At 41.0% G+C, this 14,426-nt stretch overlaps 1 protein-coding gene across 1 annotated transcript in view; it reads left to right on the top strand.

The window, feature by feature from the left end:
* The window catches only part of LOC103747186 (F-box/WD repeat-containing protein 12), a 46,126-nt gene that overhangs the window by 22,457 nt on the left and 9,243 nt on the right, over positions 1 to 14,426 (top strand). Inside the window, exons 5-7 of the mRNA XM_029554276.1 lie at positions 5,982 to 6,142; positions 6,465 to 6,583; positions 10,538 to 10,751. Coding sequence (XP_029410136.1) covers positions 5,982 to 6,142; positions 6,465 to 6,583; positions 10,538 to 10,751 — 494 coding nt within the window. The remainder of the gene's footprint in view (positions 1 to 5,981; positions 6,143 to 6,464; positions 6,584 to 10,537; positions 10,752 to 14,426) is intronic.

Below are 14,426 nucleotides of genomic sequence, written 5' to 3'. Positions count from 1 at the left end.
GAATGTCTTTTAAGATGCTTCATATGCATCTTTCCGTCTTCTTTTGAGAACTCTCTGTTCAGCTCCTTAGCCCATCTTTTAATTGGGTTGCTTCTTGTCTTGATTCTGTTTTTTGAGTTCGTTATATATTCTGGATATTAATCCTCTGTCAGATATGTTGCTGGTAAAGATTTTCTCCCATACTGTGGGTTCTCTGTTCACTTCCCTGGTTGCCTCCTTTGATGTACAGAAGCTTTTTAGTTTAATGAGGTCCCATTTGTTAATTCTTCCCCTTGTTTCCTGAGCAATTGATGTTCGGTTCAGAAAATCTTTTCCTACACCTATATCTTGTAGGTATTTGCAATTTTTTCTTCTGTTTCAGAGTTTCCGCCTTTACATTGAGGTTTTTGATCCATTTGGAATTGACTTTTGGGCAGGGTGAAAGATAGTGGTTTAGTTTCATTATTCTACAGGTGGAGATCCAGTTTTGCCAGTACTGTTTGCTGAACATGCTGTCTTTCCTCAAGTGAATATTCTTGGCCCCTTTGTCAAATATCAGGTGGCTGAAATCGTATATACTCATATTTGGGTGTTCACTTTTGTTCCATTGATCTATGGGTCTATTTTTGTCCCAGTACCATGTTGTTTTTATGACTATACCTCTGTAATACAGCTTAAAATCTGGTATAGTAATTCCCCCGGTGTTGCTCTTAGTGCTCAGAGTTGTTTTGGCTATCTGAGGTCTTTTTTTGTTTTGGCTATCTGAGGTCTTTTGTGCTTCCATGTGAATCTTAGGATGGTGTTTTCCAATTTTGTGAACAATGTCATGGGGATTTTGATTGACATTGCATTCAACCTAAAAATGACTTTTGGTAGGATGGTCATTTTCACAATATTAATTCTTCCAATCCATGAGCATGGGAGGTCCTTCCATCTTCTGATGTCTTCCTCAATCTCTTTTTTTAATGATTTAAAATTTTCATTGTAGAGCTCTTTAATGTCTTTGGTTAGTTTTATTCTGAGATACTTTATTTTTTTTGAAGCTGTTGTGAACGAGAGTGTTTCCATGTGCTCTTTCTCTGATTTCTTGTTATTGGTGTATGGAAAGGCTATAGACTTTTATAGGTTAATTTTGGAGCCCTGCCACTTTACTGAACATGTTAATAATTTGTAGGAGTTTTCGGGTGGAATTTTTGGAGTCCCTTAGATATAATATATCATCTGCAAAAAGGCATAATTTGATCTCTTCTTTTCTCTTTTCCAATTATTGCTCCTTTAATTTCCTGATCTTGTCTTACTGCTCTTGCAAGACTTTCAAGCACTATGTTAAAGAAAGGGGAGATAGTGGACAGCCTTGTCTGGTTCCTGATTTCAATGGGAATGCTTCCAGTTTTTCTCCATTTAGAATGATGTTGGCTGTGGGTTTGTTATATATGGCTTTAATTATGTTGAGGTATGTTCCCTGTAGTCCAATTCTCTCTAGGGCTTTGAACATAAATGCATGTTGAATTTTGTCAGAGGCCTTCTCTGCATCTATTGAGATGACCATGTGGTTCTTGTCTTTGAGCCCATTCATATGATTTATGACATTTATTGCCTTATATATATTGAACCATCCCTGCATCTCTGGGATAAAGCCAACTTGATCATCGTAGATGATCTTTTCGATGTGTGTCTGTATGCGGTTTGCAAGTATCTTGTTGAGAATTTTTGCATCTATGTTCATTAAGGATATGGGTCTATAGTTTTCTTTTTTGGTTGTATCTTTACCTGCCTTTGGTATTAGAGTGATACTGGCTTCATAGAAGGAATTTGGAAGTTCTCCCTCCATTTCTATCTTTTTGAATAAATTAAGTAGTATTGGCTCTAGATCTTCTTTAAATGTCTGACAGATCTAATTCTGCTATAAATCCATCTGGTCCTGGGCTTTTTTTTATTTGGAAGGTTTCAATTTCTTTCTGTGTTATGGATCTGTTTAAGTTGTTAATCTCTTCTTGGTTTAGTTTTGGTGGTTCCCATGCCTTTAGATATCCATCCATTTCTTTTAGGTTTCCAAATTTAGTAGCATATATGTTTTAAAAGTATTCCTTTATAATGTTCTGTACCTTTCTGGTGTCTGTTGTGATGCTTCCCCTTTCATCTCTGATTTTGTTGATTTGGAGGTGCTCTTTCTTTCTTTTGGTTATTCGGGCTAGCGGTCTGTCAATCTTGTTTATCTTTTCAAAGAACCAGCTCTTGGAATTGTTGATTCTTTGTATTGTTTTTTTTTTAATTCAATTTCATTAATTTCTGCACTGATTTTAGTTATTTCTTCTTGTCTGCTGGCTTTGGGTTTCATTTGTTGCTGCGTTTCAAGTGTCTTGAGTTGCAATGTTAAGTCATTTATTTGTGATCTTTCTGATTTTTTGATGTAGGCACTTAGAGCTATAAACTTCCCTCTAAGGACAGTTTTCAGCCTGTCCCATAGGTTTTGTCATGTTGTATTATCCTTTTTGTTTAATTCCAGGAATACTTTTCTTTCTTAATTTCCCAATTTTTCTTTAGAGCCATTCATCATTCAGGAGTGTTTTGTTTAATCTCCATGTGTTCATGTGGTGATTAGGGCTTCTTCCGGTATTGATTGTAAAGTTTATTACATTGTGTTCTGATAGACTGCATGGAACTGTTTCAGTCTTTTAATATTTGTTGAGGTTTGTTTTGTTCCCCAGTATAAGGTTGATTTTGGAGAATGTTTCATGGGGTACTGCGTAGAAAGTATGTTCTTTGGTGCTTGGGTGGAATTCTCGATAGATGTCTGTTAAGTCCATTTGATATATGGTATTGTTTAATTCAGATGTCTCTCTGTTAACTCTCTGCCCTGTTGACCTATCTAATTGAGACAGTGGGGTATTGAAGTCCCCTACTATTAATGAGCTGGGATTAATCTGGGTCTTAAAGTCCTGTAGTATTGTTTTTATGAAGTTGGGTATTCCTGATGTAATATCTTCTTGATTTAGTGTTCCTTTGATCAGAATGAAGTGGCCTTCTGTATCTCTTCTGATTAGTTTTAGTTTAAAGTCTATTTTGTCAGATATTAGAATTGCTACCCCTGCTCTTAGTATGTTTGCTTATTATATTTTTTCCCATCCTTTCACTTTAAGATAGTGTCTGTCCTTGAAATTGAGATGGGTTTCTTGCAGACAACAAAAATATGGGTTTTGTTTCTTAACCCATTCACCTAGTCTTTGTCTTTTGACTGAGGAGTTCAGTCCATTAATATTTAAAGTTATTAATGAAAGATGAGTATTGAATCCTGTCATTTTTATTCCTATTTGCATTCGTGATGTAGGTGTACTTTTCCACAGTTATACCTTCATTGAATTTCTCTCCGCAACCTCTTGGGTATAGTCATTTCTTTCTTTAGCTCTTTGTTTTGCTTCTAGAACTCGCTGAAGGGCTGGTTTTGTGGACATGAATTCCTTCAGCCTATTTATGTCATGGAATATTTTTCTTTCCCCTTCGACTATTATAGACATTTTCGCTGGGTATAATAATCTGGGTTGGCATCTGTGTCATTTAAAACTAGGAATACTGTGGTCCAGGCTCTTCTGGGTTTCATAGTTTGCACTGAAAAGTCAGCTGTAATCCTAATGGGTTTTCCTTTATATGTGACTTGTTTTTTTCTTTTTCTGCTTTCAGTATTCTCTCTTTGTTCTGTACATTTAGTGCTTTTACTATGATATGTCATGGGGAGTTTCTTTTCTGGTTCTGTCTATTGGGTTCTCTATATGTTTCCTGTATTTGTGTGGGGGTGTCTCTTTCTTTAATTTTGGGAAATTTTCTTCCACAATTCTGTTGAGGATCTGGTCCATGCCCTTATCTTGGGATTCTTCTCCTTCCTTTATGCCCGTGATTCATAAGTTTGGTCTTTTTATGGTGTCATACAATTCCTGCATATTCCATTCTTGTAATTTCTTAAATTTTTCATAATCTTTGCTTGAGTGGTCTAGTTCATCCACTTCATCTTCCAGTTTTGATCCTCTGTTTCATTTATCCTTTGGTGAGGCTTTCTCCTGTCATTTCTAATTGGCTTACTGAGTGCTTCACTTCCTTCTTCATTTCAGCCTGAGTATTCTTCAATATTTCTAACTCTTTTCTGAATTCATTCTGAAGTTTATCCCTATCTTCCCTCAGTTCTTTGATTTTTTTGTGTGTTCTTTAAATTCACTGAATTCTTTTATCATTTTTTTATAATTGTTCTTTTGTGTTCTATGTCCTGCATTATGTCTAGGGGGTTCTCATTGTACTCCTCTAGAGGACTATTGGTATTTGGTGGGGATATGTTATTTTGGTTTTTCATGTCATTATTCTTTCTGTGATTTTGACATAAATTTCTTCTGTAGTTTCTGATTTTTGTGTGAGACTCAAGCCTTCAAGTTTAGGTTTGATCCTTTTTGTGAACTTTATGTATCTTTGTGGTTTACTTTTTGGTCATGAAAGGCTGGTTCCTCTAAGCTTCCAGCTCTCTCTTTTAATTTTATATTGAAGTTGCCAGATTGCTTTTTTCTTTAGGATTTTCCACCGAGGCCCAAGTCATATGAGGATCAGATGCTTTCAGGCTTTCTCCTAAGGTCTGCATCCCTCAAGGATAGATTTTGGGCTCAGGAATTTAGGGGTTGGACTGGACTGGGAGCCAGGCCCAGGAAAGATGCTGGTCTAGGGCAGCTGTTGGCCATTCCTCCTAGAGATGCAAAGGAAGATGGGGGCAGGAGGTGGTCCCCCTGGCCCCTGGGGTCCCCAGGGGCTGGGGCGCCAAGACAAGGAATGGGACAGGGCCCAGGCTGGGCGAGTCAAGGCACGGAGAGCCCAATCAACTTACCTCCTAGAGAGAAGCCTGTGGGTCCTGCAGGCCCAGAGACACGGAGGGACAAATTACAATTCTTAAGGCAACCACTGAAAACTAAAAAAAAAAAAAAAAAATGTGATGGGAGAAATGATAAAGCAATTGAAGTAGTACACTAGAAAATACTGAACATGAAACATAATGGTAATGAAGGAATGGAAGAGAAAAGGCATCAGAAAATAGTAAATTATAAAAACTATGAATTGCACAGTCCAATGAAAAGGCAAAGATTGACAGAATTGGTAAAGTAAAATGGCCCAACCTTAATGTTGTCTACATGAGATATGTTTTTTTCCCTCCTTTGTTTTTTGTTAGTAGGTTTGGAGATCAAACCCAGTACCACTGTGCATGCTTGGCTACCATTGTACTATAGCTATGCCCCATCCTGGAGACACACTTTAGATTAAGAGACATAGATATGGGGCTGCAGAAATGGCTCAGTGATTAAGAGCACTGGCTTCACTTGCAGAGGACCTGGGTTCAGTTCCCAGCACCCACATGAGGGCTCATAGCCATCTGTAACTCCAGTTCCAGGGTTTCTGATACCATCTTCTGAAATCCATGGGCAATTTGCAGGATACAGGTGCACTTATATACATGCAGGCAGAACACACATAAAAAGTAAAATTTTTAAAAAGACATTTTTGACAGAATAGTGGGGAAAGATATATTATGCAAATATTAATGAAAACAGAGCTAAATGGCTACTAATACCAGACAGAATAGACTTGGAGGCCAAGCATGCCACTACAGGTACTGAAGTATGTTATGTATTGATAATAGTCTAGCAAGAAAATATGGCCTTGTATGTGCCCCAATATTACAGCAACAGTATATACAAAGGGCTGAGACAGTGAAATGATAGGCAGCTTGCCAAGGTAGGCTCTTGAATGTAGTTCCAGTGTGTCCTCAAGTACAGAATGGCAATGAGACCTTCTTCATAGAGTTGCTATGAAGATACGTTAAAAAAGCACACTGTAGTTATTATCCCTATTTTACAAAGGAGGAAGTTGATGCCTAGATAGGGACAGTGAGTTGTCCTGCGTTTCAAAGCTAAGTCTACTGGGTTCAAAATCTATGACTGCTGTATCCTGCCTCAGCCTGTGGTTCTGTTTCCTAGGCAGCTGTGCCTGAGACGCTGGGCCCCCTGCAAACCCCCCTCAGTGGTCCTGGGCACACAGACATGGAAACAGTACTATTTATGCCGGTCTGAGTTGGAGTTCCGTGTGGAATCCGGGCGACCACAGGACTTTGTCTGCAAAGCTATTTCTGGGCACACAGGTATGATGGGAGCAATGTAGTAGCTGCATCCATTCCCACTGCCCGCCCTCTCTACTTAGGGGACTTGGCATCTCAGCCAGTGGCTTGGCAAATGTTGCTTGATGAATAAAGGCCTGGTTGGATACTATTCCGTTTGTACTATGTCATGGGAGGAAGGAATGAGCCATTAACCTCTTTTTTTTAGAGCAGTCTGAAAACTTAAGAGGAGCTGGGGCTTTGTCATTATAACTGGGTTCTGCTCTCAGAAGTGCCCACCTGCTGCCACGGAACTGTAAGTTGCATATTCAGATCTCAGTCCATCCATGCCTATGTTCTCTTCCAGGACAAATAGATCAGCTGGCCTACGTCTCACCAAATGAGTACCGCTTTGATGGAGGGGCGAAGTCTGTGGTGTGCACTGTGTCATCAGACTGTACCGTGCGTGCCTGGGATCTGCATGAGGTGAGCTGGCCCCTGGGGAGAAAAGGCAAGGGTCCTTACTGTGTCCTTGATATAATCACCTAAGAGGACTTCTGAGGTGGGGAGTGGGAGCAGATGAATCCCAGCTCTGCAAGCAGCCATCACCAGTGGGTCACATTGGTAACAAGCCTGGAGGACTTCTGAAACTGGAGAGTGACCAGTGCTTCCTTGCTTTCTCTTGCAACCTGACTTTGTCTGTGGTGGTGGGGGCTGTTCTGGCCTGTGCCTGGGAAGACAGCTGCTTTACCATTCCTCACTTTCACTGCAAGTGACTCAGCCACATGATCCTCCATGCTAGACCTGATACTGCCCCACCAAGCAGTTTTGCCAAGATATGTACAGCTTTTAGTCACCCCTGTGTGCATATACTGCAAACTGGGCTAGCTCTGTTAGAATTTTAACCTTTGTTAGTTCTTGTACAAATCTGAAAACTGAAAACTTTTTTGTTTTGCTGGTGTTTGTAAGACAGAATCTCATTCTGTAGCCCAGGCTAGCCTAGAACGTGCAGAAATCTTCCTGTGCCTTCTGCCTCATTGTCCTGAGTGTTGGGCTCACAGGTGTGAACCATACTCAGCTTTTTTTCTTCATAATAAAATTTCTGGATTGGACCACATAAAAGTGGTCCAATCTACTTGCTTTCCTGTCCCTTTCTGTACTGGCCTTGCACATGCCAGGCAAGTGCTTTTCCACTGACTTCTGTCACTGGGCACTATCCCCAGTGAGGATATTCACTGTCAGCATCCTGACTTTACATTTGGGAGGGAAGATATCTCTGAAACTTGAACCATGTGGTCTCCTACAAATACAGGGATTATTCCCGGGCCACATGTACATACACTCCAACCTCTCCTATGAGGGAGCTGTTTCTAAAGCCTGGAAGATTATTTCACTCTTGTTGTTTTTGTTTTGTTTGGGTTTTTATTTGTTTTGAGGCAAGGTCTCCCTGTAGCCCCAGTTGGTCTGAAAGTTGCTATGTAGTATATATGAGGCTGACCTCGATCCCAGAGATCTGTCAGGCTGCGTGCCACCACATCCAACCTTTATTTTTTTGAAACAGGGTCTCCTGTATCCCAAGCTGACCAGGAACTCACTATGTAACTGAGGATGATCTTTTTTCTCATCCTCCTGCCTACACCTTCCAAGGGCATGGGCCACCATATGTAGTTTATACATCTTGAAGAATGAACCCAGGGCTTTCTTCATGTTTTATCAGCAAGTGCTATACCCATTCAGCTACATCCCCAGCCCTGCTTTGCTGTCTAAGACCTTTATTGCCTTGTTTTATTTGCATAACAAAAGCATCAGAGTTGGTGTGCAGGTCATTGGTAGAGGACTTGCCTAGTGTAAGCAAAACCCTGACTTAATTTCCAGTACCATAAAGATTAACCTCGTAGCAAATGGGTGCTCGGCTCCCACTGTTCATCACCATTGCTGGAAGTGGATGCTGTCTCTTACCAGTAACAAGCTCCTTCTAAATGGACTTAGTACACAAGAGAGCCATAACAAAGGCTCTTGGGTAGGCAGAAGACTTGAAGGGGTGGCAGAATGACTCAGTGGATAAAGTGCTTGCTGAGTAAGCCTGACCATTGGGTTAGATCCCTGGAACCCATGCCAAGATGAACGGAGACAATAGACTCCACGAGTTGTCCTCTGACCTCCACATGCATCCACTGGTATATGTGTACACATGCACACAATAACAGCTAACTAATGAATTAATTTAAAAAATACTCGAGAACTGGGCTTTCCTTAGTTGCCAAAAGAAAACAAAGTGCTTTGTTGTAAGGGCCAGAAAACCTTTTCTTTAAAAGACTGGCTAGTAAATACCGTAGACTTTGTAGGCCAGAATCTGTCTGCTGTTGTAACACAGAGCCACAAATGATGTGTGTAACAAGTGAGAGTAGTTTATTCCAATAAAACTTCATGCTATTAAATATTCTTTTTTTTAAACCACAATACAAAAGTAGTCAGTGGACTGGTTTTGCCATAGACCATGGTGTGCCAGACCTTGCATTAGTATGCTCCATTGTTCAAGTATGGGACAGCCTCAAGATGCCAGCAGCCCTTCATGCCATTCAGACTGGCTTCCCAGCCTTAATTCATAAATCTTCAGCTGTATTTTCTTCTTTAAAAATTCAGTTGAGCCGGGCGTGGTGGTGCACGCCTTTAATCCCAGCACTCGGGAGGCAGAGGCAGGTGGACCTCTGTGAGTTCAAGGCCAGCCTGGTCTACATAGTGAGTTCCAGCACAACTGGGGCAGGGAGACCCTGTCTCAAAAAGACCGAAAAAAAAAAAAAAAATTCAGTTGATGCCGTTGACACTGTCGTGTTGAAACTTATTTCCCAATATCATAGTTTTTGGTGTGTGCCATTTGGAGATGGTTGAGGGTAGAATTTCATATGCCCTCGTGAAAGGAAGTAGGGGGGAGTGGGGGAGTTTCCACACATCTCTCCCTTCTACCATCTACCACGTGAAGACACAGAAAGAAAACCTTCACCAGACAACTGAACCTGCCTATGCCTTGGTTGTGGAATTTTTAGCTCCAGAAATGTGGGAAGATCATCATTTCTATGCTTTGTAAATCAGTCTTCAATTTGTTGTAGTAACCCAAATGGAATTAGCATGCAGCCTTTCCAGATTGGTGTTTTTCATGTAGCAGTATGCATTTAAAAATTCCTCCATGTCTTTTTGTTTTGTAGGTTCTTACATAGCCTGGGCTGGCTTTGAACTTGGGATTCTCCTGCCTTAGCTGCCCCAGTGCTGATTCCAGGTATATGCTTTCACACCTGGCTTCTTCATATAATTTTGTTCATTGAAAACTCCTAAAACAAAAATGTCAGGCAGTTGCCTAGCATGTGTGGGGTTCAAGTCCCAGCACAAGAGAGGAAGTGAGTTGACTTTAAAAAAGTCAACTTACTTTTAGAAAATTAATTTAAATTAAAGATTTAACGAATAGCCTCTGTCCCTTTTTCCTAGTCCTTCGAGTTAATGGAACCAATGCTAATGATTTGGCCTTTACCCTGCCTTTTTTTTTCTTCCTTCTCTTCTGGCTTTTTGATATGGGGTTTTGCCATGTAGCCCTGGCTGGAACTTACTATGCAGCTCTAGATGACCTTGAGGTTACAGGCATGAGCCACCATGTCCAACCTATTTTGCATGTTTTCATAGTAGTAATTCTCATCTTTCTACATCCAAATTACAGGGTTCTTTAAGCACTTTTAAAACGATTTATTTATGTGTGTATGTGTCTCTGTGTGCCAGTATGCTCGTGGGAGTCTGAAGAAGGTATTAGGTCCCTCAGGGCTGGAGCTTCAGGTGTTTACAGCATGCCTATGTTGCTACTTGGGTACTAGGATCCAAACTCCAGTTCTCATGATTGCACAGCAAATGTCTTAACCACAGAGCCAACTCTTCAAGCCCTCTTTTAAGCATTTCTTATAATGAGAGGCTACTGGTGGTAAATGCCCTTCATTTTACTTCTCTAGTATCATGGTTTGGATCCAATGTCTTCCAAAGACCCATATCTTTTTTAAAATTTATTTTTATTTTATGTATGTGAGTGTTTTGCCGGTCTGTATGTAAGTGTATCCATGTCATGCAGTGCCTGTGGAGGCCAGAATTGGTCGTTGAATCCCCTAGAACTAGAGTTATGGATAGTTGTTAGCCACCCTATGGGTGCTAGGAACTGAATTTGGGTCTTCTGCAAGACCAGACAGTGCTATTAACCCACTGGAGCTACAGGGAGGACCCCCTCCAAGAAAAGGAAAAAAAGTAGTATTAGCCATTACAGATGGATAATGTCTTTTCACCTCTGTGCTTTGTGTGTGCTATGGAGCCTGGCGTAGAGTAGGCACAGGCATAATGTTGATGAAAGTAATATATATTTATGGAATAAATAGACCCTTGTGTTTGTTATGTTACTTTTGTTGTTCCCAGGGCACAGAGATCTGGTCCAGCCCTGTGCAACCTGCTCCTCTGGTAAGTTTGGTGGCCTATCCTCAGCTGCAGCTGGTTGTTACTGTGGACACACAGGGATTGATCATTGTGTGGAAAGCAGAGACTGGGTGTGAACAGGCCTCCTTCTGCTTGCCAACCTCCTCTTCTGCCATGGAGGCCTGTGACCATCCAGACGGAACCTTCCTGCTGGTAAGTAAACTGGCTCTCAGGAGCCTCTAAGGGCCTAACTACTTCTCAGGGTCTGGGCCACTGTGGTGGGTAGAACCAGGTGCCCTCTGCTATTCTGATTCCTCCTTACCCAACATGTGGAATGCAGGCTCCTCTCTCCTTCAGCTGTGTGTGTGTGGAACAGCCTTTCTTTGTAACCTCTTTGTGGTGAGAACCTGCTGTGTGTTTTCTGTGGTTTTGCAGTCATGTACCCTTGCTTTCTTGTCTGTCGACTTGTGATGTAGTCTAATACATGCAAATTTTCTTCACTCCTGAATTCTCTTTTCAAAAGTGTTATTTTATGTATATTTAATCATACTTAGACCCCTCCCCCCCAGATTTCATGCATTCTGTCTCATACATATATACATATGTATGTTAAGTCCTTCCAGTCAAGCATTTGTACCCAGATGTCCCTCTGTACAAGTTCATCCACTGGAGTCTAGCCTATCTAGAGTCACTCCCTTAAAGAATATCAGCTCTCTCTCACCCAGAAGTATTCAGTTGCCAATAGTTCCTGCTGCCCATTTCCCCAGTTCTATGCTGGATTTTGTCTGATTGACTCAGCATAGGTCTTAATTCATGCTGTCACCATTGCTGCAGGTTGAGCAACTTCCAGAGGCCTGTAAGCCTCTATTTCCTTATATTTATGCACCAACCCTGGCTCTTACAATCTTTCCACCCCCTCTTCTGCTGTGGTCTCTGAGCCATGGGAGTTCCATAACTGGTCACACACAGAGAATGTATGTCTGAGAGATGCCAAGCCCTAAATTTTATTTATTTTTCTTATTATATGTATATGAGAGTTTTGCCTGCATGTATGTAAGTACACTTGTGTCATGCATTGGCCATGGACACCAGAGGAGGGCATCAGATCCCCTGGAACTGGAGTTACAGATGGTTGCTATCTACCATGTGGGTTTGGGGAATGAAACCCTGGTCCTCTGCAAGGGCAGTCAGTGCTTTTAACCACTGAGCCATCTCTCCAGCCCCACTCCTGCATTCTTAACAGTTTTTTAATGAATTGAAAATAGGAATGATGAGTAAGCCAGGCATGGTGACTCACACCTGTAATCCTAGCTACTTGGAAGGTGGAGATGGAATCATAGTTTCCAGGCCAGCCTGGGCAATTTGGTGAGACTGTATCAAAACATATGGGAGAAAAGAGGCTGGCAGTGTACCTCAGTGGTAATACATTTGTTGAGCAGAGGCTAGTAATGTAGCTTAGTTGCAACAGGTTATTGATGTAGCTAAGTTGTAGTGGGTTTGTTTAGCAAACATGAGGCCTAGGTTGCTTGCATAGAATCACCAAACAGCAACAACAAAATCCTAATAATAATCATTTAGTGATTCTAATGAGCTGAAAAACAAACTTTCTTAGACCTTAATACAGGAGACACAAAAAATCAAAGTGGTGAGCTGCCTTAAAGTCATTTATTCCAATGCAGCTTAGAAGGAAGAGTTAGAATACAGGTCACCACGGATGGACCCTGTGAACTTTCATGCAATGCTGAGATGAGCAGGTGCTTCAGACTAAGTGAGGGCAGGGGGTTGCATAGGCTGTAGCCCAGCTGCCTGGTCCCTTTGTACAAGTAAGTGGAAATCCATTCCTGATAGTTGTACCTCAGCCTTACATGTTTCTATTTTCAAATTCATCCTGGAATTAGCAGGATGAGCAGCAGACCATGTGAAGAGAGCCACAGGGTTTAGACATGGCCATTGAAACACTAGTGGGTTACTGTGATCATGGAGATAAATTTTAGCAGCAATTTTAAAGTTGTAAAAAAGAAATGACAGATTTAGAGAACTCATTAACAAAGATTGGGCAGATGGCAGAGTCACACTGTGATTAAAGGGGTGTAGAGGGGGAGCATGTAGACTGCTGGCCATGTGCTAGGTTTTGTTGCTCTCTCTGTTTTCTGAGACAGGGTTTCAGGTATCCTAGGCTTATCTTGAATTTGCTTTCTAGCCAAGGATGACCTTGGATTTTTGATTCAGGAGAATCAGGAGTCTTTCTCAAGTGATGGGATTATAGGCATGCATCATCACACCTTGATTGGTTGAGGCAGGAGGGTCCTGAGTTTGAAACTAGCCTGGGCTACATACACAGTGAGACCCTGTGCCAAAGGAGGAGGAGAAAAGGAAAGCAAAGAAAATAATCTGTCAGCTCAGATCAAAATCAGAGTCAGGGATGGGAATGTAACAAAATGGTAGAGAACTTAGTTGCATTTGTGAAATCCTAAGTTTGATCCCTACTACCTCTATCCCCTCAAAGCCTTTCTTTAAAAAAAAAAAAATACAGGGTCTTGCTGTGTAGCCCAGGTTATCTTAGAACAGTCTATTTAGGTGGTTTTATTTCTACAAAAAGCTCACTTTCCTTGCTGAATTTTTCTTCCATTTGGGGGCTTTTCTTCCTTTTTTTTTTTTTTCCTCCTATGTTGCTGATCTGCCTCTGCAGGTACTGAGTTAAACCTATCTGCTTGTATGCTTTGTTACTGATGAGCTTCTGAAGTCTTCATGTGGCATTTTACCTGGTTCAGTAGTTTTGATTGCAGCAGTTGAGGGGTTATGATCTTTGGAGGAGTGATACTGCCTTACTTTGTCGTGTTTCCTGTGTTTTTGTGTTGTGATTTGCACATCTGTTTGTTTGGAAGCCTCTTCTGGTTTTATCTTTTCTTACTGAGCAGCTTGCTCTTGAGAACTCAGTACCCAGCATCCACTAGAGAGAAGAAAACTACTGTAAGTGCAGTACGAATAGACTGAAGTGTGTTCCTTTATCTTGACACTTTACAGCCCAGTAATCATATGTTCGTGTCGCCAGTGACCTTAAATGGCAAAACTAATGTAGAACATGCTGTGAAGTTAGAAATAGACCATTCAGTCTATCTCCATATATCCTAAGTAAAGGAAGGGGACAGAAAGGGGAACCCATGGAGGAGTAACAAAGTTAAATGAGTTTTGTTTTGTTTTGTTTATGACAAAGAGTAAATAAGCATGTTAGAAGAAAAGAGCACAAGATTAGAAAAACATTTATCTGGGCATGTGATAACATACCTATAATCTTAGCACTCTAGGAACTGGAAGCAGGAGGACCAGGAGTTCAGTGTCACCATCATCTAAGTAAGAGTTCAAAGCCAGCCTAGGATATATGAGAGCCCATCTTTAAAATAATAAATAAATAGAGCCCATGTGGTGGCACACACGCCTGAAGTAAGAGTTCAAAGCCAGCCTAGGATATATGAGAGCCCATCTTTAAAATATTAAATAAATAAATAGAGCCTGGCATGGTGGTGCATGCCTGTAGTCCCAGCACTTGGGAGGCAGAGGCAGGTAGATATCTGTGAGTTCAAGGCCAGCCTCGTCTACATAGTGAGTTCTAGGACAGCTGGGGCTACAGATAGACCCTGCTTCTAAAAGACCAAAAAAAAAAAAATTAAAAAGAAACAAAGGAAAAAGATTTCACAATAGCAAGAAAGTTTTAAAACAAAATTAAATAAATGTAAGATGGGGGAGGGAGCCATAAGGGATATTTTATGTATTTTCATTTTGTTTATTTTTCTTGCAGTGCTGGGGATGGAACTCAGTCTCATACCCATTAGGCAAGTGTTGTAGTACAGAGCTACATCTCCAACTTCAAACTCAACTTCTCAGAGTGTATAGG

The sequence above is a fragment of the Nannospalax galili genome, unplaced genomic scaffold, assembly GCF_000622305.1.
Source record: "Nannospalax galili isolate Female #2095 unplaced genomic scaffold, S.galili_v1.0 scaffold891, whole genome shotgun sequence".
In the NCBI taxonomy this organism is placed as follows: domain Eukaryota; kingdom Metazoa; phylum Chordata; class Mammalia; order Rodentia; family Spalacidae; genus Nannospalax; species Nannospalax galili.
Note: the sequence above shows the minus strand (reverse complement) of the source record. Positions and strands in the feature narration are given on the sequence as shown.